General features: G+C 31.8%; 2 protein-coding genes across 2 annotated transcripts in view; one reads left to right on the top strand and one right to left on the bottom strand.

The window, feature by feature from the left end:
- The window catches only part of LOC139491931 (E3 ubiquitin-protein ligase HACE1-like), a 428,049-nt gene that overhangs the window by 194,089 nt on the left and 207,830 nt on the right, over positions 1–26,130 (bottom strand). The gene's annotated exons all lie outside the window — the stretch shown is intronic.
- LOC139491916 (protein eyes shut homolog) overlaps positions 1–26,130 on the top strand; it is a 102,900-nt gene that overhangs the window by 50,913 nt on the left and 25,857 nt on the right. The window contains exons 7-16 of the mRNA XM_071279846.1: positions 4,047–4,202; positions 10,425–10,580; positions 11,244–11,399; positions 11,528–11,683; positions 13,327–13,482; positions 14,675–14,830; positions 15,603–15,746; positions 20,143–20,301; positions 22,108–22,263; positions 24,249–24,392. Of these exons, the coding sequence (XP_071135947.1) occupies positions 4,047–4,202; positions 10,425–10,580; positions 11,244–11,399; positions 11,528–11,683; positions 13,327–13,482; positions 14,675–14,830; positions 15,603–15,746; positions 20,143–20,301; positions 22,108–22,263; positions 24,249–24,392 (1,539 nt within the window). The remainder of the gene's footprint in view (positions 1–4,046; positions 4,203–10,424; positions 10,581–11,243; positions 11,400–11,527; positions 11,684–13,326; positions 13,483–14,674; positions 14,831–15,602; positions 15,747–20,142; positions 20,302–22,107; positions 22,264–24,248; positions 24,393–26,130) is intronic.

Here is a 26,130-nt window from a genome sequence, read left to right as displayed (position 1 = left end):
TTAGACATGTTCAAGCCTTCCTCGACAACTGTGAGCAAAGAACCTCGAATATGTCTTGAAGCATGCATTTAAGAAGAGATATTGATAAGACATTGAGGGTGAGATTCAACACGAAAGGGATCAGTCATGGATCATTTAGATGGTTCACAATGGAAATAACATGTTCTTCATCTCTTTTCACTGCTGTTGGCTTTGTTTCGTCTTGTGAATTTGCATTATTTGCAGCAATTCCATCCCTTTTCAGCATTACACGACTAATGGATTCTATGAAATATCTAGTAAGGGTCCATCTAACAAGCTCAAACTTTTAATTTGTTATGCCTACAGTGGCACATAATCCCCCTGAGGCTTTCATAACGATATTTTCTGTTGCCATGTCATAGTACTGTTAAAATGTCCAGGAATCTGTCTAAAAAGCAAAGTAGCCATCTTTAAAAGATGATCGAATGTTCTCAGAAAATTGAAGCATATCGAGTTTGTAAACTGGCATCCACCTTCGTGCGGTACGGTTGGTTACAAAAATATAATGTTACATTTGAGATGACGATCTCAAGGAAGAGACCAATTACCCTCTCGTTCTGCTCTTATATGTGACAGCTGAATGTCTACTGCTTCAAGAAACATATCCCAGTATGTAAATGTAAGTAATACACCACATCCCAATTGCGTACATGTATCTATAAGAGGCTGTATATGAGCTTCGAATACCTCTGTCATGTGAGCGTTATGAATTTTGTCTGGCTTGAATTGCTGGAATAGTGCTTCTGAGACAAATGAATTTGATATTATTGATTAATACAAATGTATGAAATATCATATAAATGTTAATTATTTTAAATTTTGCGTTAAAAAAATTATGAAATTAAATTGGAACCTACTCTATTAAATGCAACGTATTCGTAGTGTTAAACTTTTACAAAAACTCTTTAATAACGAATTAATTTTGCTAAACTTTATTTGAAATTGTTAAAATAACATAAATAAGGTGTAACAACAATGTATATAATAACAGAAATCATATCACGAATGTTATTTTACAATGTTGACCTCAAAACTTTTTCTTAGTCGATTTTCCGTTCAAGTAAACTAACGTACTTCAAAGCCCATTTTACGAGAATTGCACCAGACAATTTTTTGACGACAAGTCAAAATGTTAAGTTTAACCTTTGACCTACCAATACTGTGATTTATAGCCGTATAGTCCGAATGAAGATTAAACTTCTCAAATAAGCGACTTTTCCTTACTCGGTCACTTGACTATATTACACGGGTACAGGAATGTGTACATGGTGCAATATACAGTACTTGTAATCTATAAAGCATTACTATTTTAGCGATCAATTAGTGGTCATCGATCAGTAACCGATCAGTCAAACTGACGTGACCAATTGCAATATGTCAGACTTACAGTAAATACATTGACTGATATGACGGATTGGACGGATTGACATTTCTGACTGATTGAAATCTTCTATATCACTAGTTGAACCGATACAAATTACTAAGTAGTAGCACTCCTTAAATCAAATGGTAGTTCTTAGGGTTTGCAAATAACATTGCTTATACAAAATAAAAAAAAAATATTGGCGTATTAAAACAATGCAAACACAATTTTAATATTTGCTCGTAAAATGCAACAAATCATGAAGTACAAAAAGTAATAAAATAAAATGGCGGTTCATAATGGCATACATGATCATGAACATTGGAAACACCATTTAACTATTGGTTCTCTGACATAAATCATTATTTGTGAAATACAACCAATCATGATGCACAAAAAGTACTATATTATATATATATATATATATACGATAGACGTCGGATAACGTACACCAATTAATGAGAAAATGTCACTTGGCCCTTTTTATTCTTTTTATCTTTTTATTTACTCTTCACATTATACAAAAATAATTATCTCTTATGTAATGGTAAAATAGTATACCTCCACTATATCGTCTCGACCCTTTATTTCTTTTTACGACATTTTAAAATTAAGTTAAATCCATTTACTTAAAATTCGTTGTTTCAATGTTTCGGATTTTGTCTTATGCTTAGCTCGTTTCTTTGTGTGTTACATTTTAATGTTGTGTCGTTGTTCTCCTCTTATATTTAATGCGTTTCCTTCAGTTTCAGTCTGTAACCCGGATTTTTTTTCTATCGATTTATGAGTTTCGATCAGCGGTATACTACTGTTACCTTTATTCGGATGGAATATCAATATCACTTTGATATTATTCAAAAGGAATGGGTCATCTATCTTGTTCCCAAGGCCATGCATCTTTCATAATGAAATAGAAAGCTGTTCTTTCCTAGATACTATTGAATTAATATATTATATAAATCCATTGTTTTGGTCTGGCTATAGTTATCAAAGGTACCAGGAAGAGCGTTTCGTCAACATAACACTCATCCGTGACGCTCAGATCAAATTAGTTTATGCTCACATTGCAACGCAAGATACAAATGTATTGCAAACAAAGAAAGATAACTCTAACAAATTGTAAATTGTGTGTGTTTCAAGCCTTTCACTTTCCGACAATATAAATAAATCTTTTCTAATTTCATTTCTTTCAACAGATAATGGTAATGTTTGAATAAATAAATTTCTATTAGGTCTGTTATCAAAGGACACAAATATTTGATACGATAAGGGTAAATCATATATCGGTTTCTGATAACTTTTAAAGTTATATTGTTTTTTGTAATAAATCAGAAAATGACCCATTCTCAATTTTCAGATATCATACAATAAATTAATATAAATTCTGCGACTGCTGATATCCTTGATAATCAAAGATCCTATAATCTAGAGATATTGATCCTTCTCCTGTTAATGTTCTCTATTAGTGGTGTTTGTGTGAATTTCTTGTGTCTTGTTACATATATCTGAGCTTGGATTTATTTCATAGCGGTTTTTTCTTATTCCTTTTTTTCTGTTTTTCTTCAGTTTCAAGCTCTATGTCTTTTTCTACCATCTCTTCCCTGTCTTGTGTTTGTCTTTTTGAAATCTCTCCCTTGATTGTTTCTATTGTGATGTCATGTAATTTTTTTATCTTGGTCCCTATTGTTTCTTCATTCCTTATACTTTCAGTAGTCTTTTCTGCTTATTTTGTCACTGTTGGGGTTATTTCATTCACAAATGAGTCTATCATTTCAATGTTAATTTTGTTTTTCTTATCACTTTTTTGTTGCCTTCTATTTTCGTGTTTGTCTCTGTTTAGTCAGTTTGTATGACTTCATCTGACTAACAGTATGTAGCTCCGTTCTCTGATGTTTTTATAACATTTTCCTTTATTTCTATAAATGTACTAATTTCTTTCAAAAATGAAATTTACAAATCGTCATCTACCTGATTTGGTTCAGTTCTATGCAACACTGTCCTCATGTTGTCAATATCTTCAGTTTGTTCTCTTATATTGTTTTATGGTCCCCCAACTAGTCTTTCTCAGACTTGTCTGTTTCTTTTCCGTCGCGTTTACATTCTCTTTTTAGGTTATTCTTTTGTTTGTTTGTTTTGAATCAGCTGTCGACTCGTCTCTTTCAATACCTTTCTAATTGTCGCTAGTGTTTTTTTCGTCATGTTCAATGCTTCATTCCTATACCACTGTAGTACCCGTGCTTTCTTCGCTGTTTTCAAATTACTAAGTGCATTTATATATAACCTTATCATATACTTATGATCTAACATTCTGCTCATTATGACTAATAAGGGGATTGTTGTATTACCCTTGCTGTCGTTTTTTAACTGTCATGCAACTCAAACAGTATCTGATTTGCTAATACCTATTCTACAGGTTGCAAGTTTTAAAACTTGTGCAGATAGCTATTTTTGTAATGAAACATAATAAATTAATTGGTGTTGTATTTAAAAAAAAAATGGTTTGACAGTATATAAGCTAAATTCACTAGACATTAATGTAACACCCGAACCAAAAACTAGATTTTAAAGGTTAACAACATTTGAATCAGATTGTTTTGAGGACTCAGCAAATGACTGATACAATTTCAGACAATTTTGAAAAAAATAACTTAACTGATTTCAGAGATAGCATTGGGAGGAATATGTACAGTATCAGGATCTGCAGATGAATGTATACTTTACTCAACCTGTACGAGTGTAGGATCAGATCTCAGATGTCAATGTTCTACTGGCTACTATATTGAGAATTCAAACACTGCTTTTGAATTTTGTGTACCAGGTTTGTACTCATCGAAAGTCAACATTGCAGTTGTCAATATAAGCCACATCATTAAAAAGGAATTAATCAGATTTTTTTATTTGATACAGCCCATGCCGGCAAAAGTAAAAATATTCAAAACCTTACAACAAAATATCGAACAACACATTGACTTTGTCTTATCTAAGAATTTTTAGCTAGTAATATAATTGCTTATAACTCAAAATTCCCCGAATACACTTTTGATACTCGGAAGGCTGATTAGATTATGTTTCCTTAAAGTTCATTTTTACCTATTTTTTAATCATAGGTGTTGCATTATTCTCTGTCCTATATTTTCTCCCATTTATTTGTTGTAGTCCTGTCGTGTAATGTTGTAATTGTAATGTTATAATTAACATTGCCTTTAAAGCGGGAGGTTTGGTATGCCACAAAACCAGGTTCAACCTACCACTTTTTTCTGAAAATGCTTTTTACCATGTCAAGAAATGTGTTTCTGTTGTGTTCTAGTTCTCCTGTATTTGAAACGTTTCCCTCAGTTTCAGTTTGTAGCCCGGATTTGTTTTTTCTATCGATTTATGAATTTCGAACAGCGGTATAACACTGTTGCCCTTATTTTGCATTATGAAAGTATATTTAACTTTGATATAAATTTCATCTATGTACACACTAGAATTAAAGGGGCATGAAGAAGGCGTTGTAAATCTATAACCTCCATGTTGTTTTGATGGGAGCAACGGAAATTAGAGATGTACGTTTTTTTTTAAAAGGGCTAGCTATTCTACCAAATCCTCTTTCGCTTTAAAGTTTGTTAACTACCTCATCTGGTATTGTTTTATAGACAATAATCTTTTTTTTGTTAAATATCTTGGTACCGTGTTATTATATTTACATCATTGTTTTAAACCATCTTACAATCACATAATCGCAGATATATTTGGATGATCCTTTAAAATATTTTCCTATATGTCAACTTAAATTTCAAAAGCTGTTGGTATTGACTCAACACCTGATTTTGATTCAAATAAAAGTAAACAGAATGTCCTACTATATGACTCGTTTATTTTTGAAAATACATCGCTTTTCTTAAAAAAGATAACTATGGATTTAATACAAACGCAAACGTTCTAAATCATGACTTGCAGTTTTAGTCTCTTGTCTGAACATCAAAACATTATCGTCGAGTGATTGTTGTCGTCCTATTTCTGTCCCAATTATGTCAACTCTAAAAAGTTCTCCTTGTGTTTGAACCCTTTACTTTCCAAAATGGTTCGTGGTGCACCTAGGTTAGATTATTAAAAAGTTGTTTTCAATCTTTACAGGTCCCTTATTTAAATGTCTCAACTTTGTACTCTCGATTCTCAATAATAAGTTTTAAAAGTTGTTTATCTAACATGACTAACTAGCGAACGATATATAAAATTCCACAACTATGATACAATGATATTACAAAATAATGGTAAATGAACTAACTAAGGTTTGTTCATACATTTTGATATTTATTTTTGATATCTTATTATCAACAAAGACCTATGTTAAATTCATGCATTAGTATTGATGTTTAAAAAGTGCGAATCATCAAACACCAATTGAACAGAACTCCATAAATTTCTGTTGTAGAATGATAGTTCAACGTACAAAAAGTTATGACCGTGGAATGATATGAGTAGTTGAACATCAAATGTCTCATTTAGATACTATATATCACTTAAAGTGAGAGGTTAAGAGCTAGAAAACCAGGTTCAATCCACCATTCTCTACATTTGAAAATGCCTGTATCAAGTTGTCCATTTTTATTAGGGACTTTCCGTTTTAAATTTTCCTCGGAGTTCAGAATTTTTGTGACTATACTTTTTAAAGCGACTCATGTGTTCATTTGTATGTCCAAAAGGTACATGTTATGAATATTTCACGAACCGAGCATGAAGAAGATTTAAAACATCTGACAGTGTACAATTTATTGTAAGCAAAATATACCTGATAACATATTCTTTAATTATATATATCTTTAAACAGGTTTTGTTATTCAGTTTTGTTGATATGGATTTGAATTCCTTTACAGTGTTTTTGTGTTGCAATTCATGTTTACTGTCAAATAATGATACAATACTTCCTTTTCACTGTTGGGGCGATTCGTTTCTTAGGTTCACACGATGTATTTTCACAGTAAATAAATTTTCATAAATAAATGTCGATAATGTATCCAACCTACTGGCTAGCAAACTGAATAAAGTCAAAAGGCTTTAGAATGCTAACTTTCTTTCTGATTAAATGTTTCTGGAATAACATATATGAATGCCAAAGAAATAAGAGCCTTTATAACATTTTCTACTTATAACAAGTATTTTCTATATACATAATGATATATGAATGAATAATAAGTGAATGCATTATTCATTAAAGCGCAATCTGGATTGACATGATATAATATTTAAATGTTATGACCATTGATATATTCAGCCAACCTTATATGATTACGAAGCACTGTCATTTTAAAATTATTATACATATATATGAAGGTTTAAAGTAGAAAATTCAATAAAAAAAAAAAAATTCGGGAAAATTTCCCGAATTTTTCATTGTACTAATAAACTCAAAATCGTTCAATTTTTTTTTTGTCATGTTTTGAAATCCCGGACCTGCGCAGAAATGTACAATGTACTTCCTTTTTCGGTCTCGTTTGTATGAAACTTTGAGTAAAATATATATTTATTAGTCTAGTATAAAATAGGAAGGAACGTGCAATACCAATTTCATTTTTAATAATTCCTTGATATGAGAAAACGTTACCTGATGATAGCGTTTCTTTGTTTACATTGCACATGACGTCATAATTTAAATAACGTCACAAATAAAATCCCTAATAACAGAACCAAAATCGGAAACGTTACGGTATTTCCGTTTCTTTTTTTTAACAAATATTTAAGTTACAAAAAAATTATTCATACAGACTTCGTCCCCATTTACAGGTTATGCCTGCCTCATATTACATATACCTTAAAGGGTTAAGCATATAAACGTCCACCAAAATATGGGACGTTTTCAGTTTATATTTTATGATCTATGCATCATATTTAGAAATTACAACAAAAGAGGGACGAAAGATACCAAAGGGACAGTCAAACTCATAAATCGAAAATAAACTGACAACGCGATTTATTTCTTAGGTTCACACGATGTATTTTCACAGTAAATACATTTTCATACATAAAGTGTGTATCCAACGTACTGGCTAGCAAACTGAATAAAGTCAAAATGCTTTAGAATGCTAACTTTCTTTCTGATTAAATGTTTCGGGAATAACATATATGAATGCCAAAGAAATAAGAGCCTTTATAACATTTTGGTGGACGTTTATATGCCATGGCTAAACATGAAAAAGACAAACAGACAAACAAAAGTACACATGACACAACATAGAAAACTAAAAAATAAACAACACGAACCCCACCAAAAACTAGGGGTGATCTCAGGTGCTCCGGAAGGGTAAGCAGATCCTGCTCCAGATGTGGCACCCGTCGTGTTGCTTATATGATAAAAAATCCGGTAAATAGTCTAATTCAGTAGGTCACGTTCATGATAGGGAAGGGGATTGTAGTTACGACGTAAGGAACATATCCGATATCATTTGTGAAACGGTTATTCTATAACGTTCAACCAACTCGTGATGGCGTCCGTAAAATTTAAGAAGGGATGATTTCAACTTCAACATTTGGAACTCTTGGTTTAATAGCTTCCTTGTGAGCAGCCACCCTCTATCAATAAAACAACTTACAAGTTGTAATAGTGCGATATCACTGGTATCTTAACTGTACAGTGGATTCCAAACGTTGCTGTGAAGCAAAGAGAAGTTGGTAGATAAATACTCTTTCCACAAAGAGTTAAGGCTGTATCTGTAGGTATAACATATTGAGGTAAACAAAGTTTATTTTTTCCTGACAGCATTTAAAAAAAATTATACATGAACACCAATCATAAGTATTAACAACAACACTAATCATTAAATGCACGGTCAAATTTAATTAAAGTTGATTCGAAATTCGTCGGAAAAATACTTTGCACTAATGGATTGGATTTTCCCGAATATTTTCGAATCCAAGACAGACTGATGGCTAACTCAGAATGATAGTGAATATCATCATGAACGTCGTGTGACCTTTAACCATGCGAGACTGTTCAAAAATGTTTTGCTCAAATCTCCCCAAACACGATTTCAAACAAGGATGATATGGATGGGGTATACATAAGAAATAATATTGGGGAACAAAAGAAGAATCGAGAAAAAAAATGGACCAAAATAAGGGGTGGGAATAAATAGATGCTAAAACCTAAGCAATATCTGCAGAACTTACAGAATTGGTTGAAATATAATGACTACAAAAGGCAAACGCGTAGCATACAGTTTTCAAGTAATTACAGAATATCAATAGTTTTTAAAGATGAAGAACAAGGAGCGCAAAAGTTATAGAGAACTCTATCCACCAATGCACACCCTCACAAAGTGTTCCGAATGAGTAGGCTTTACTTGGTCCTGCATTAAACTAATAATGTGTTTTTTCAGTAAGTACAGGTCAAATTAAAATTGGAATTATTTGATAAATACTGGTCACTTTTAAACATGCATTAAACGTGTAAATTATATCTTTGTATACAATTGTGAACATAACTCAGAATATATATATATTTTTTATCATATATTCGTTTCTTTTCTCTTTGATCTGTATCGCTGTAAATGCGCAATGTCGACCACCTACATGCTGGTTATGCATGTAGAATAAGGTTGAATGTTTAAATTGTAGAGTTTATCATTATAAAATTCATGAATTGAATATGGTCACTTTTATATTTCTAATTATCATAAATAACAAGAATGAAAATTCTTACGAATTGAAAAATTTCACATCAGTAATGACTGCATTTATAGTGATAATGCATCGCACCAACTGTCAACTGAATCGTTTTCAATATCTTTATTCTTGATACTGCTACGTTGATAACGAATCTGGAGATTATGACCATGTAATTATATATTTTAAAGTTGTATTCTGATGAAATTGTGTTTTAAAATACATTCAAATTATTTTTTGTAGTCTCAAAACGTTAACAGTTTTTATCATCATCCTTTTGAAAATGGTAATATTCGCATATGAAAGTGAGAATGAACTTACTGGATATGCACTTTGTAGTCAATATTTCTTTTGATTAAGGTTCCACTAAAGTCAAAATATAGGACACTTCATAAACATCTAAACTTTGCCTGTATTTCTTTTAACCTATAATGAATAAAGTCCTAAACTATGAGAACATATGTTCATTTAAACATACTTAACATATACACACTGTGTAAATTAAAATAAACTTGAAATTGTTATGTTTTGGCCAAACCGGTTCTTGGACTATTGTCGGACCTCGTGTAATCATGAATGGTAAGTTTAATTGTGTAATGCAATTGCTTAAGGAATAACACGTGATGTGCAGTTAGCCAATCAGATTAACGTATCATAGTGAAACATACATCTTATGTTATTACTAGTATATATTTCAATTATAAATATTGTATTTTATTAATGATTACATTAAGTGTAGGTGCAATCAATAGAAAAAATTAAAAGGCAGTTTAAGTGTGAGTAATTTTTCTTATTTATTTATATAGTTCAATATAATGCTCTCTGTGTGAGAGAATTTGCTATGTTTTAATACCATTTTATACTTAAGGAAATGCTTGTACCGGCTCAGGAATATGACCGTTGTTTTTTTTAATTATTTTTAGGACTTTCCGCTTTGAATTTCCTTTGGAGTTTTTTTTTAATTTTATTTCTTTTATTCCCCATTTATTGACATTATGTTTTGTGGTCAATGCATCCGTTCGTTCGTTCATTCGTCCTTCTGTTCGTTCGTCCGTTCGTTCTTCCGTTTATCTGTCTGATTGAAAGTGTAAAAAGTTAATGATATTCAATATGGACACACTTAATTTAATGTTTTTTGAATATATAGTTAAATATGTATCTCCTTTCAATTGTAACGCTACAATTACCAATATTTAAACTATAATGGACATAAAAATCCAACCATTCTTCATACCCTGAACCAGTTACTGTTTTGCATAAACCATCATGTTGTATGCAAAGGTACACATTGTTTAATACAGGCTACTTTGAAAAGACATAATACTGCTTGTTATAAGATGCAGGAGATATATTCAAACAATTTCAGTAGACATTAAGAAAACTTCTGATTTTTCAGAGAAAGCGTTAGGAGCTATATGTACAATGTCAGGATCTGCAAATGAATGTGTACCTTACTCAATTTGTACAAGTGTAGGATCAGACCTCAGATGTCAATGTTCTATTGGATACTATGATAATGATACTGACACTAATGCTGGAATGTGTGTACCAGGTTAGTACTCAATGATTTGGCAACAATGACTGTGCTTATCTTAGATGGATAATAATTCTACTAAACTATATATTTTCAAAATCAAAGGTTGGTTTGAACTTGATTTAATTTGATTTTTAAAGTAAAAAACAATTATTGATTTGGGGATGTATGGAAGACAGGGTCTATGCATTTACTAATGAACCATGTAACCAACACTTTTCAAATATTGATACGCTGTAACTGATGACAAAATGGAGGTCAATTTTGAAATTGACAATTTAATTTTCACTTTTCAAGAGTTGTTGTTCTTGAAAGTTTGAAATTTGTTGTTTTCTTCTGCAGTGTCAATGCTTTATCGCATTGCCCATTCAACAAAAGTTTTTAAAATCAATATCTTGTTACTGATGAAAAAGTGAAGAAAAGTGTAATATTACTGATTTTCATTTTTACCATTCAAGAATTATAGTCCTTGTGAAATTAAGAAATGCCAGAACATAAATAAATGTTAAATGCTGAAGAATTTAGTTTGCTGTCAAAATACCAAAGTACTTAAATGAAACCAATGGGTTTGTATTTTACATTTGTGTAATGAATAAATGTTTTTTTTTAATAGAAATATGTTTATTTAAAAAACTACGGATTATTTTGAACATGAATTTTTCAATTTTTCCAAAATTGCAGAACTGCAGTCTGGTGTTACATGTACCAGAGAGAACGATGCAACAGAATGTGTACCTAATTCAATATGTGAGAATGAAGGATCAGGACTAAAGTGTTACTGTAATACAGGATTTTATGATAATAATTTTGCTGTCAAAGGTGGACAATGTGTGGCAGGTTTGTAGATTTTTGTATTAATTAGGTTTTTCTACAGTATCTGCTTATACTATTTTAATGTTATCCATATAGTTGTCACTCTAAGTGAACAAAACATAAATGATACTGGAATATGCTTTATATTTTAGAAATAGCTTTGAGTGTAACATGTACTCAGGAAAATGTACATGCAGAGTGTGTACCTAATGCTGTATGTCAGAGAGATGAATTGGAACTTAAATGTATCTGTTCAAACGGCTTTTATGACAGTAACTTTGCTGATTCTGGTGGAACCTGTACAATAGGTCTGTGGTTTTCTGTGTTGCAGTCAAATCAAAGATAAATATAAAGCCTCGGTCACACCTTACGCGAGAGCACAAGCAGACGGCTAACGGATAGAAATAAAAGTTGTCCGTTGACAAAATTGTTATTCGGTGGGAGTCGGTTGATGTACTGATAAAAAAAAGAAGGACGCGTAACGAATGCATAACGGACACACAACGGATATGTAACGTACGAGAAACGGAAACATAAGGGACAGATTGAATGTCGAACGTACATCCAACCGAAGCGTACTGGATAAAACGGATGAAAAAGATATACGGAAAAATTAAAGGTGAAAATAATAATACGTTTAAATCGCATAGATATTCAAAATGTTTCTGTGTAACTGGTTTTTGTTTGTTCTTCAAAATGCCTGAATAAGATCTGCTAGATTGTGAAGACGAGCCCTTACTCTAAGATCGATTATGAATAATAACAAATCATGAACCTTAAAATATTGAATTGGCATTTCTGACGCGAAATTTTCTATTAGCATTTATCCGTTTCAGATCCGTTCAGCATACGTTTCATTCGTTAAACGTCCGCTAGAAGTCCATTTCACATTCGTTCAACATCCGTTTTATCCGTTAGACGTTCGTTAGAAGTCCATTGGTGAATTTATCTGCCAGACCTCTAACGTATGTATAACGGACACGTAACGGATACAAACCAGGAACAAAACGGACGAGTACCGTACAGAACGGACATCTACCGGACGTTCAACGGACATTTCATCCGTTAGACGTCCGTTCAAAGTTTTGAACATGCCTTAAATTTTCCGCCGGACAAAACGGACGCCGACGGATAAAATGTACGCTAAACGGACATGGAACAGATATGGACGGACGTCTAACGGATAAAAACGGACGTGTAACGGATATGAACGGTTTGAAAAATAGTTATCCTTTAGGCATCCGTTCGAGCTATCCGTAAGGGTGTGACCGAGTCTTTAGGTAAATTTAAGTGGGCTTTAAAGATTCTGTATTTGTGGAAATTTTCAGCCAAATATTTGCTTAAAGTTAATAAAAATGTATGTATGAATTTCTATAAAAAAAATAAAATTTTACAAGAGGTTCAATACCACAAAAAGAAGGTTTGGATTGATTGTTTGGGTTATAGTACCAACAGATTTGGAATAAGGGCCCATTATAAGTTTTGTTTCTAGTTGCTGGACAATAATGTGTGTGTATGTGTATGGGTCTCTCTGGCAATGCACCAAAAGATTCCATTTTACATAGGGAAGGCTTGGATTGAGTTTGCGGGTTTAAGGTGTCAGACCACTAATTAAAAGTCCTTATCTGTTCAACCAAATTGTGCAATTTTCACAGCTTTCTAAATATTTTACCTTTAGTTGAACTTCATAGAAACAATGTATATCCTTATTCGTATATGTATCAGCTTTCTACATGTCAATTTCCAACAGATGTTTAAAATCATATAAGAAAGAAGAGGTCTTCCGAATAGAGGTACCACTAAAAATAACCCCTGGTTTTCTGGAAATCTTAAATTAGTATACTATGGTATCAGGCTGCGCTCAGCGAAGCATTTCTTTTAGTTTTTCGAAGACTAGTTCCCAAGTTGCTTGAACTAATTTCCCCTATTAAAATATATATTTTTGTTATAGAACTAGAGTTAGAAGCAACATGTACCAGGGACAATGATGCAACAGAATGTTTACCTAATTCTATATGTAAGGATACAGGATCAGGACTGAAGTGTTACTGTAATACTGGATTTTATGATAATAATTTTGCTGCCAGTGGTGGGAAATGTGTGGCAGGTTTGTATTTTTTTTTTATCGTTTTCGTTGTTTAAATGCCCCATTTCGTTTTGTGAGTCGGTAAGTCCGTTCGTTCGTCTGTCCCGCTCAAGGTTTAAGTTTTTGGTAAAAAAAAAATTTGTCAAGGTAGTTATTGACCAAGTTGTTTTCCACCCCACTTGAAACTTAGTACACATGTTCCCTATATTATAAGCTCTCTAATCAAATTAGATTTTTGACACAAAGTCCACTGAACATAGAACATGGTATTGCAAGTAGAACATCTGTGTACTAAAGACACATTCTTGTTCAGTTTTATACTAACAGATTTAGACTTTTGAAGCTACATTTACAATACAGTTTACATCAATTACTTCGCAATTCATGGAATTTTATAAAACCTAAATAGAAGCTTCTCAAAGCTTCTCAAAGATCAAGAAATATCAGCTGATGTACAAATCTCTGTTTTAATTGATTCATATTGATGATAAAAGGACTTAGTTTTAGATAGTTAGCTTTACTCTTTTCCACTGAGAGCACCAAATGTAGGAGAGACACATGGTTACACAGGTTTGACATGTGAAGTATTGAATAAAAAAGAAATTAAAAATGAATGAAATCGGTCACAATACTAATTAACATTTATTAGGTAGACTCAAAATTTTGTCTTTCGATCTATGTTGCTACTGTTAATAATTGTATAACATAGGAGGCAATCAAAAGAAGTTTAAAATACAAAAAAGTCAATAGAAGTGCCAATCCTCATGACTCATGCAATAGTTTATCATTTTATTGAATTTAACTTTTCTTTGCACAATATCCCTTGCAATGATTATCAATACTTCTTCAAGTTATTAAGCTGATATTGTATATGTACATTTTTGATTACATTTGGAGTTGTAGACAGATTCTGCAATGTTATCTTTCTGTCTCCTTTCTGTTTTGAGAATACAAAAATGTGTGGTATTTTCCAATGGAACAAAGGACTTATATACTTTTTATATAACTAGAAACCTAAAGTTGTAAGTCACGGTTGGATCTTTGCCCGTACGTCCGTCAGGATTCCATTATTGTTTGTAGAAATAAAGGCAGATTAATCATGTACCCTACACAGCCGTGAAACAGTATATGCTCCTTATGCTGTAACATATAAATATCATAAAAAACTGTATCATTTCAAAGTTCTTGAAATGATTAAAATATATTTTTACAGAGCATGAACCAGACGAAACATGTACTCAGGCTAATCAACCAACCGAATGTGTATCCAATGCTGTTTGTACGGATACAGGATCAGGACTGAAGTGTTATTGTAATACTAGATTCTATGATAATAATGTTGATGCATCTGGTGGACAGTGTGTGGCAGGTTTGTTTTTAAGCTTTTGAATATTATATGATAAACAAAAAATGGAAAGAGCCCTTAATACATAACTTGGTTCTTAATTTTCAGGATTTACCTTCATCCGGAAACACTTAATCCCCGTAATTTTGAAATGAATGATGTAAAATTCTTTATCATATAAGGTGCTTTGTAAACAAATTTGACACACACATAGCAAAATCTGAGTTAAAGGTTATATTTGACTTAGTGAGTTGATCACAAAATTAGATTTTATAAAATAATCAAAAGAGTGAATTTATGGAAAGTTATATTATAATTTATGTTAGTTGGAAAGCCTAAATGACTTACTGAGATGATGCAACCTACCAAAACGTGATTCAGTTGTATGAATACAGTGGGAAAATTTATTAAATTTAAAAAAAAAGTGTTAACACCTTTCTGGTTTGTTGACCTACTAGCATGTGTGGCTCAAGTACAGGAGGTCTTCAGTTCAAATCTACTGTTCAAATCAAAGACATAAAAATGTATGTGATTCATTTTAACACAAAACACACTACTCTACAGTAAAAATAGTAAATACAAAGACTGGCTAACTTTCAGTTAATAATCATGTTAATAAGCATGTTAAAATGTACCTAAAAGTGTTTGATCAGTAAAAAACTTGGTGCACGATACCATGTTTTTGTCGGAAATCTGTTTAAAATTTGCCTCGGGTTATTAAAATTAATACATAATTTTCACTACTAAATACCTTATTTTACAACTGTTTTTTGAAATGATTAAAATATTTTTACAGAGAAAGAGTCAGGTGTCATGTGTACCAGGGAAAATGATGCTACAGAATGTGTACCTAATTCTATATGTAAGAGTGGAGTTTGTACCTGCAATACGGGATTTTATGATGATAATTTTTCTAACACTGAGGGACAATGTGTGTCAGGTAGAGTTCATTTTTGTTAACTGATTTAATTTTAACTATATTTTAAAGCATTCTATACTTAACTGGTAAAAAAAAACTACAGGTTGTAAAATGATAAACTAAATGTTGTTAAATAAAAAACTAAATGTTGTAAAACAATAAGAAAAATGTTGTTAAATAATAAATTTTATGTTGTAAAAGGATAAACCTAATATGTCTCATAGATTTTTTAATTGTATTTAGGGGATCCATCAGAACATGGCAGACATCGATAACACAGATCATCAGAATAAAAAGCTAATTTTAGCTTAAAACGCAAAACTAAACTAAGAACAATTCTGACATAGTATCTTTTTCAGATATAAAAAAAACTTCTTATGTAGTTTTGCTCTGCACAATCTAGATTTTATTTTCATTGCCCATACTTACATTCACATTTTTCCTTTGAAATATTTATATTTTAAACATCTCGAAATTGTTAGAATTGCATTTAGTATTATATAAATTTATGTTAGAAATAAGACAAACATAGTATATATTTTACAATATAATTTCGTAACGCTATTCTAAAGATGACTAGATATTGAAACTTTGAAAACAATGGAGTTTTTAATAACCAACCATGGTAGTGTTTATGTCCACCACCAGCTGTTATATATTGTATGTACTATAACATCTTATTTCTTTCAACTATCTCTCAGGGTCAGGTACATTTGAAATGAAAAATAAAAACTGTTTTATCCACATTTGATGTTGTTGTTAAACCATTTCCTAATGTTTACCTGTAGTTACAAGGACTTGTAACGTATAATGTTTATACTGGTAAAATATATGTTTTGAATACAGATTTAATGTTTTAGGGTCTTATCCATGTTAAACATGTATTTCTGATCCTTTAGATCAATACATAGATCTTATCCCTTTTTTAAATGTTTTGTGATGTTTTTTTTTGGTTGACTCTTTCTGACATTTTATTACAATATGTGAAGATGCATGAACAATGGGCATATCAGTATTATGAAGTTTGCATTATTGAAAAACTTTTTTTCTATGTCTTACTTTCAATGAAATGTATTAATTGGAAGAACTACATTTTTCAGGCTTTCGATAAACAACTTTCTCTCTTAGGCTAAAGTCAACCACCATATAAATAATGTTCTAAAGCTAAAATCAAAGTGTAACTACAACCCCCTTCCCTTTCATGAACGTGACCTACTGACTTAGACTATTTACCGGATTCGTTACAACATGAGCAACACGACGGGGGCCACATGTGGACAAGGATCTCCTTACCATTCCGGAACACCTGAGATCACCCCTAGTTTTTGGTAGGGTTCGTATTGCTTATTCTTTAGTCTTATATGTTATGGCATGTGTACTATTGTTTTTCTGTTTGTCTTTTCCCGTTTTAGCCATGGCGTTGTCAGTTTATTTTCGATTGATCAGTTTGATTGTCCCTCTGGTATCTTTCATTACTCTTTTCAACATTAAAGAAACACTATCAGCTCAATTTGATTGTACACAATTTTCAAATTATAAGTGGAGTTTACTTATCTATTAAGGCAGTATGATTATGAAAATGAAAAAAAAACCAATAAAGAATGACCAGAGAAAAAATGCCAAGTTAGCTATAAAGTTGCTTGGAATACAGCATTGACGAAGCTTCGATTTGGATATTTGATACGATTGGAGAGGTAGATTGATGTAGGTAAATTTCATGAGCAGTCTTAGGTTTACATTCTTTGCATTTTTAAAATGCCATACATAAAGGCAACAGAAGTATACCGCTGTTCAAAACTCATAAATCTATGGACAAAAAACAAAATCGGGGTAACAAACTAAAACTGAGGGAAACGCATTAAATATTAGAGGAGAACAATGACACAACATTAAAATGTAACACACACAGCAACGGAATAAGCATTAGACAAAATCCGATGAGAATAACCAATATAACATCAAAACCAAATACATGAATTTGGGATAGAAAAGTACCGTGACACGTCTTATAGTAATGTGAATTACAGTCAAAGTTGGAGTTCAAGCATATAACTTGCGATAAGGATATTATCAGAATTTTTTTTTGTTTATAATAAATTTGAAAACTTTATTTTTATTCAATTAAATTCAAATATGTAATGCTATATCAATTTTAAACACTTAATTAGTTATCAAAAGTACCAGGATTATAATTTAACTTGAGACAAATTATATAAACATACACAAAATAAATTTCACAAAAAAACACCATAGGAAAACATATCCTCTAAAACAAAACAAAAAAGAATCAATCCAATTATGTATATACTTATATAAATAAAAAAAAAGTCCCCTGTCCTTAGTTCTAATGCCTTTTTGAGAAAGGACCGTAAACTTTATACTGTTTTGAGGTTGATGGACAAAGAAGATGTTTGTTCAGTTGAACGTCTGTTTGTTTTGAAATATAAATTTAACTGACTTAATGTTTACTCTCAACCAACTCTGGCCTATTTCAGACAATTTATTTATAATTTTATAAGGCCACATCAATTTAATTCCTTGTTCGACGGACCCGCCCGCACCTATTATTTTCAAAACAGATTTTTTTGATTTTTTTTATATTACCGCTTCCCGCATCCGTAAATGTAATCATGTCCATTTCCCGCACCGTTTTTTTTTTGTAAATATTATAAAAAGATATAAACATTTGTCTTTAGATGAAAGTATTTTAAACTTGTATATAACAATTTTAACCCTATTAGCACCCCACCACACAGTAGATCACAATACATATCGGTGAAACCAATAGACCACTTTCGAGTTCATCCGTCACTGGTTAAAACTCGTCAATTATAAGCGACTTTTTTACGTCATTTACCAGATTGAGGGGGTCGCCTGTATCCCTGCACTATTTACGTTCGTCAATCGTCTCAGTGTTCGTTATTGTGCAGGATAAAATAGAAAAAATGGTTGTTTTGTAGGTACTTAATGAAAAATCCCTAATGACAGCAGTGCCGATTTTCAATTTTGAGAATTCAATTTGCCGAATAATTTGTGCAATATAGAATTATAAATTTCCAACCACTCGCTCAACATTGGAATTGATGTGACGACGCCCCTAAACGCAAATATGACGTTCACTTAAACCAGAGTTTTTTGACGGAAATGCATCGAACTCGAAAGTTGTCTATTAATCCCAAGTTGGAGTGCTCCGAAATATAACAGCGGAAATACCACTTCAGAACTAAACATAGGTTTCTTTCCCCCTTACTTATATTCCCTATCACAAAATGTTCGTTGTTAGAATAAAATACAAGAAACTTCTGAAAGAGTTCAGTTTGGATAATATATAAATTAGATCGTTGGTTTTCCTGTTCGAATTGTGTACCCTTATGATTTTGGGGTCCCAACCCTTTAGCTTGCTGTTTGGTATTGATCAAAACCCTGTGTAAAAGGCCGTACTTTGACCTGTGTTTGTTATTATCAGGTTGGGAACAATACCCCCCCCCCCCCTTTTTTCAGACAAGGGGTCATTTTACTGTTGTAGAAAAGAAAATAGAAATACCAAGGATTTGTAAAGTGCTACTATACAAAACCTTTGATAACTTAGAATTTTTTACTCAAAAAGAGGTTATATACAAAATATTTTCCACAACTTTTCTAAAAGAGGGATCCACTTATTTTGAATAATATTAAACTGTTAAGGTAAATGTGTTAACATGGTAAGTCCAGAAATATTAAAAAAATTCTTAGACCATTTAATACCGTAGAACAAGACATTAGATTGGTGTGGCCTAAGAAGCGAGTACCTTTCGTGTGTGACATGGAAGCCACTATGTATATAATGGTTAAAGTGGACATAGCTGAACTAGTTACATACCTGGTTATTGGAGAACATGCTAATAGATGATTAGTTTTAACCTTTTTTTTTTTTTTTTTAAATAGACGCTTTAGAATAAATAGTAAACAAATCCAATGATAAAATTCTTAAAAAAAGACAACATAGTCAAAGGTGCAATGTGTGTCTGTACTAGAGGTGTTATAGTCATTGAAAAAAAAGTAAAACAGATAGAATTCAAGATAGAAAATTGTCAAGCACAATAAGATCTACTAATTATTCCTCAAGGCTGAAATTGTAAACCACCTCTTAGAGTAATTGCCACTGAATAAATATTGTAACCCATTTTGGTATCTTTTAAAGAAAATATACTATGTAAAATGAAATAGTAAATAGAATATATTTTCATCCTAAAAAAGTCAAATATGCAAATTTTCAAAAGCCCCTTTTAGGAAATATTGTCCTAAAAGACTGTTTCACATATTCGTACATTTGAACAGATCCTATAATAGATATCAACAGTAAAAAATAGTAGTTTTCAGCAACGGTTGACAACTCATATTGATATTGTCTCGTATTGCTGTTACTTTTATGTTTCAGAGTTGGAGTCAGGAGAGACATGTACTCTGAGCAACCTACCAACAGAGTGTATAAAAAATGCTGTGTGTAAAAGTGACGGAGATACAGGCTTAACGTGTACTTGTAACAGTGGATATTACGACAGTAACTTTGCCAATACAGGCGGATCTTGTATACTAGGTGAATATTCGATTTATTTTTCAACATTTTTAAAGCAATTACTTTAAAAAAAAATTTAGAAAATTTTAGGTAATATACAAACACTTTCCTTTTGTTGAATAACATTTAATGTCCTCAGTTAGCTTTGTTTGGTTTTGTTGTGTTGTGTGAAAGCTGTTTTGTATTCATTCCTAGCCAAAGGAGAAAGTCAACACACACTTACCAATAAGCTATTATAGTCCAAAACAAATGTCCCATATAATGGGTAAAATTTTGCATAAACATTTATTGAAATTTGTGAAATTTTATGTAATCATACATATCTGTTTTAATTCTCTTCATAATTAAAACATTAAAAAAAATCTGAACTTTCAATAGCTTTACTGATAGTCAAGTTAATTGTGAACAATTTTGTTTGATTATCTGTAATAAACATCAATATGTTTTTTTTTCTATATTCTGTCTAATGATTCTGATAATGAGTTTGTTTACTTTATACACGTCGAAGATCATTGTTATGGTGAATGCTGAGAAAGTTATTAAATCATTTTTATTAACTTTTATTGTATCACTTATTATTTGTCACGTTGATCAATGGTAATTGTAGGTTGACCTTGTTGAAAAAGAATGTAAAAAATTGTTACAGTTGTTAGTGACTGAAAATTTTAATTACACAGTCAAGTAACCTCAGATTAACTCCTGTATCCATTCAAATACATGAGATGGTGATTTGACATACTACAGTATGTGTATTTGTTCAAAATTAATATTTAGTTTTGAATGCTTTTGTTTACTTTGGGACTTTAGTTTTCAGTCAATCGAATGCAGATGTGTGTTATTTAAGAAATAGTAAAATTGAGAATGAAAATGAGGAATGTGTCAAAGAGACAACAACTCGACAATAGAATAGACAGCAGCAGAAGGTCACCAATAGGTCTTCAGTGCTGCGAGAAACTCCCGCAAGCGGAGGCGCACTTCAGCTGGCCCCTTAACAAGTATATATTCTAGTTCAGGGACAATGAACGCCACACCAAATTATACTCAAGAAACTAAAATTAAAAATAATACAAGACTAACAAAGTCCAGAGGCTCCTGACTTGGGACAGGCGCAAAAATGCGTCAGGGTTAAACATTTTTTTGAAATTTAAACCCTCCCCCTATACCTCTAGCAAACGCATAACAATACGCACATTAAAATTCAGTCTAAGAGAAGTCCGAGTCTGATGTCAGAAGATGTAACAAAAGAAAATGAACAAAATGACATAAAACATAATTAACATTAGACTACTAGCAGTTAACTGACATACCAGCTCAAGACTTCAATCAAACTGATTGAAAGATTATGTCCTCATCATATGAATATCAGGCACAATCCCGCCCGTTAGGAGTTTAGTATCTTACCATCATTACATATATGGAACGGACATAACCCGTGACTTAGAAAATGTACCTAAGTATAATCAGATCAGCAAGCATTTTAAAATAAACAAATAAAAAGACATAGACGTTATAGTTTATATTAGCAATTCATGCAGGTTTATTTCAGTCTAGACAAAATCGACATAACCCCCGAAGACTGCTGACGGTCACATATACATTCACTTGCAAATGAAAGATTCATCAGTAATAAGTTTTTTTTGTCAAAATTGTATTTAATTGGACTATCAAAGCAAATTATCATTTCAGTATTTAGCTTTCATTATCGATTGAACAAAAAATCATATCTTAATTTAGTTAATATCGCCTAGCTTATATTCCTTTGAAACTATGTGCTAAGGATGAAATGTTAGAGTCGTATTGCATTAAGTATATCATTTTGTATTGAAGAGTTACAAGCAGGAGTGACATGTACCCATAATAACCAACCAACAGAATGTGTACCTAATGCTGTGTGTAGGAATAAAGGATCAGGAATAAAGTGTTACTGCACCAGTGATTATTATGACAGTAATGGTAGCAATTCTGGTGGAACATGTAATGCAAGTAAGTCATGATGTCGAAACTTTATTTCATTGATACAACATTATTAAATCTAAAAGTAAACTTTGCAACCAAAAATGTGTGCACAAATATGGTTTACAATTTTCAAAATGTGTATTCTGATTATTTACATACAAATGTTTACCTTATATTGGAACTATCTTAGAATATAGTTGACACGAGTAGATTTCATTTGTCAAGTATATTACTTTCGGGAAACTTGATAAAAGATTTGCCTCAAAGATAATTGCTGGTACTATACAGGCACAAATTTGAAAATTACTGAAAGATAAACTTCAATGTCAGTCTCTTTTTTTAAGATTATACATTTTTCTGTTTGATGTCAATGATATAGTTTGATGTTAAAGGTTGTGGTTGTATAGTGTTTTCTAGAAAAACGTTTTGTCAGTAAAATAGTTAAATCTAATATAAAGTTCTTTAACTCGTTGTAAAATATTTAAGAAATACGAACCAGAGTTCACATGTGTAGGCTTAGCTTATGTGTTTTATTTCTTCTTCAAATAACTCATAAATCCGGAAGACATATTTCTGTGTTCGTGTATTTTTTAAATATGATGAGATGAGGGTAAAATTTTCCAAAAAATATTGTTCAGTTTTGTGAGATAATTTATAACTACATAATGTATATTAAGTATTATTTATATTGAACTTTGCTTATCATTTTAGATAAAACTGTACTCTCATTAAATTTATAGTAGTCAGCACTTCGGTTTTGACATGAAAATCAATTATATTTAGTAGGAATTTCTCATCCCAGGCATATATTACATTAGCCGTATTTGTTACAATGTTTTGGAAATGTTTGAGTCATCAATGCTCTTCAATGTTATACTTGTGTGGCTCTATATCTATTTTTATCTGAGCGTCACTGATGAGGCATGTACACGTAACGCGCCTTTGGCGTATTAAGTTAATGCCTGGTACCAATGATATTTTTTTGTGGTTTAAATTAATTAAAAAAAAAAAAAAAGATTTAATTTACGTGAAATAATACGCTAATTCAAGAAATAGAAATGGTTGTGAGCTCAACAACTCATTCATCACACCAATGTGCATGTTTTATGTTTTCGATTATCATATCTTGATGAGTTTTTGTTATTTTCATTATTTTGTTATTAGTAGACATTTGATTGATGTCAATGTTTTCACAACGTATACAGAATATGTTAGAGTAAGAGCTTTTCAAATTATATGTTGGACACTTGTCTATTGCAGACTTTTAGACCCTAACCTCGAATTTGGCATACACAGTTATCTCAGTACAAGAATCTATGACAAACGAGACGATTATAATTTGGAAATTATCAATTCGCTCCATCTCAGTAAAAGTATATCAACTTCACCTGCATATGGGATATACACTTTCTAACTAATTCTATATTCAAGAGCTTGCAGTTTCTACTTGGACGTTGTAAAACGTCATCAGTTTCTCAGCAGAAAGTAGATGAACTAGGTGTATGTCTTAATACATTTCGTGCATTTTCAAAAGAAATCGGAAGGTACCAAGACCTCGTTGATAAATATTTCGTATAAACTGCACACATAATACACAATGGTCTTGTAGAATAGATTCTACGTACTGATGTTGTTTATAATCTTAAAGGAAAGAAGGCAACTTGACGCATCGATGCCCTTATCATGAAATTTGATCCGACTGGCATACACGTGAGTGGTTTAGCTAGATATAAAACCAGGTTCAATCAACCATTTTCGATATAAAAAAATGTCTGTACCAAGTCTTTTGATTTTGCCATCTTATTAGGGACTTTTCGATTTGAATTTTCCTTGGAACTCAGTATTTTTGTAACATAAATATTTACATGTGATCCTCGATATCTTTTGCTTGTTTTTTGTGTTTGCCTTTCAATTTCAATGCACACAAATATTTATGATTTTAAATTCTAATTCTTAGAATGAATCCGATTATCCTTTAATTCATTGATGATTTGAATGTTTTATTATTTCAGAGATACTTGTTGATCAAGGATGTACAAATTATGGACCTTCAGATCAGTGTAAAGATCTGAAATCACAATGTACACAGAAATCTGGTAGTTTCAAGTGTGCTTGTATAACTAATTATTATAACTATGTCGGGACATGTACTCCGCGTAAGTAGCCAAGTTAAACTGATTATACAATTTTCCAGCACTCGACATCTTGTGTCCAACTGTTTCTTGGATAGCACTTATTCTATATACTTTTTAACTTGTATCCAGGGATGATATCTACAATTAAACATGGCCGCTGTTGCTCAAAATTGAACAAAGCGGTAAAAAATCTAATTTTGTCATATCCTAAAAAGCAGTTAGTTTTAATTTGACATGCTAGAATATAATCATCTGGTCAAGCTTAATTAAAGAAATATAGGACACACTACATAGATAATAATACATGGCAAAATCCGTATCATATGCCGTATCATCCCGTTATTCAAATATCAGTCAGAGGGCCTTTAGGTCCGAGGGATGATATTGGTCGAGGGTGACACGGCATGTGATACGGATTTTGCTATGTTTTATACGCTTTATCATATATTTCAACAGGAGAGTATGTATTAACTGCTTTCTGATCCCTAGCGCCTGGGTTACCTTCATTTCTTCATTTGTCTTGTTTTAAAAGCTTTTAAAGAACTGCTCAATTACTCATCCGAAGCACCTGAGTTACCTTACAATTTGCGTGCTGTTGTTTAAAAACAAATGTTTGTTTTGTATGGTATTTCATTGATTTAAAAAAAAAAGTGCATTTCTTGTGTCAGAAATATGAAAGTTCGCCGTTTGTGAAGTCACATTCCAAACAATGCCGTCATTCAATAAATTTCGTTACGTCACGCCCGAATTACCGTTCAATAAGGACCAATTTTGAGTGAAAAAAAGTATAAAGAAGCTTGCATAAATTAAAACGGCGTTTATGTAAAAATGAAAAAAAAATGTAGGGGTGTGATAAAGGGTGCGATAAAGGGTAGGGGTGTGATGAAGGGTGTGATAAAGGGTATGATAAAGTTCGCGATAAAGGGTAAGGGTGTGATGAAGGGTATAATAAAGGGCGCGCATCAAAGTTGCGCGATAGGGATTAAACAGCAAGTTATTTATCAAATATTCAAAACAACTGTATTTACTACTAAAGGTATAACAAAACCATTTATAAGTTCCCTCAAATACCACTTTTTAGTTTTAAAAATCAAACGCCTTATATATCAAAGTATATAGCAGTTAAAGCAGATATGACAATGGTAGGATTAATCAACAGGTGAATGTTGACTGCCTGGTGAGAGTAAGGTATTGGATAACTCATTCTGGAATCGTTGCACCTGACATGTTTCGTTTATCAATATTTCACAGTTTTTGGTGAAAGGTTTATAAACCATAACAGATGGATAGAAATGTAACATGTGTAAAGCGGGAAAATAAACAAATCAATAAGATCTACCGATAAGTTAAATAAACATAAAAGTTAAATATCCCCATACAGAGTTATTACCTGTATATGATGAATTTAAGTCATACGTTTTTTTTTCTGACCCATATATATTGACCGTGGCCTCATTCTAATAGTTAGGCGACTGCTTGATAAAGAGTTTTATCATTGTGTCAAAATCTTATTATAATGAATAACAAGATAATTACATGTTTTACATTGGTTCCTTGTAAGGTCAAAATGTACATAAGACGGCGCGTACATAACCTCGATCACATATTTAATATCAAGATATCAAGGTTAAACATCTCAGAGACTGGAAGCAGTAGGTTCAATACTTTGGAATATAGGATGGTGTACATAACTCATGGTCATGTTTCAGCCGATATTGACGGTTCGTTGGTCAGCACAGTGATGTGTTCCAATTTTCTT

The sequence above is a fragment of the Mytilus edulis genome, chromosome 10 (genome assembly GCF_963676685.1).
Source record: "Mytilus edulis chromosome 10, xbMytEdul2.2, whole genome shotgun sequence".
Lineage (NCBI taxonomy): Eukaryota > Metazoa > Mollusca > Bivalvia > Mytilida > Mytilidae > Mytilus > Mytilus edulis.
The sequence above is the reverse complement of the archived record's forward strand: the minus strand, read 5'-3'. Positions and strand labels throughout refer to the sequence as shown.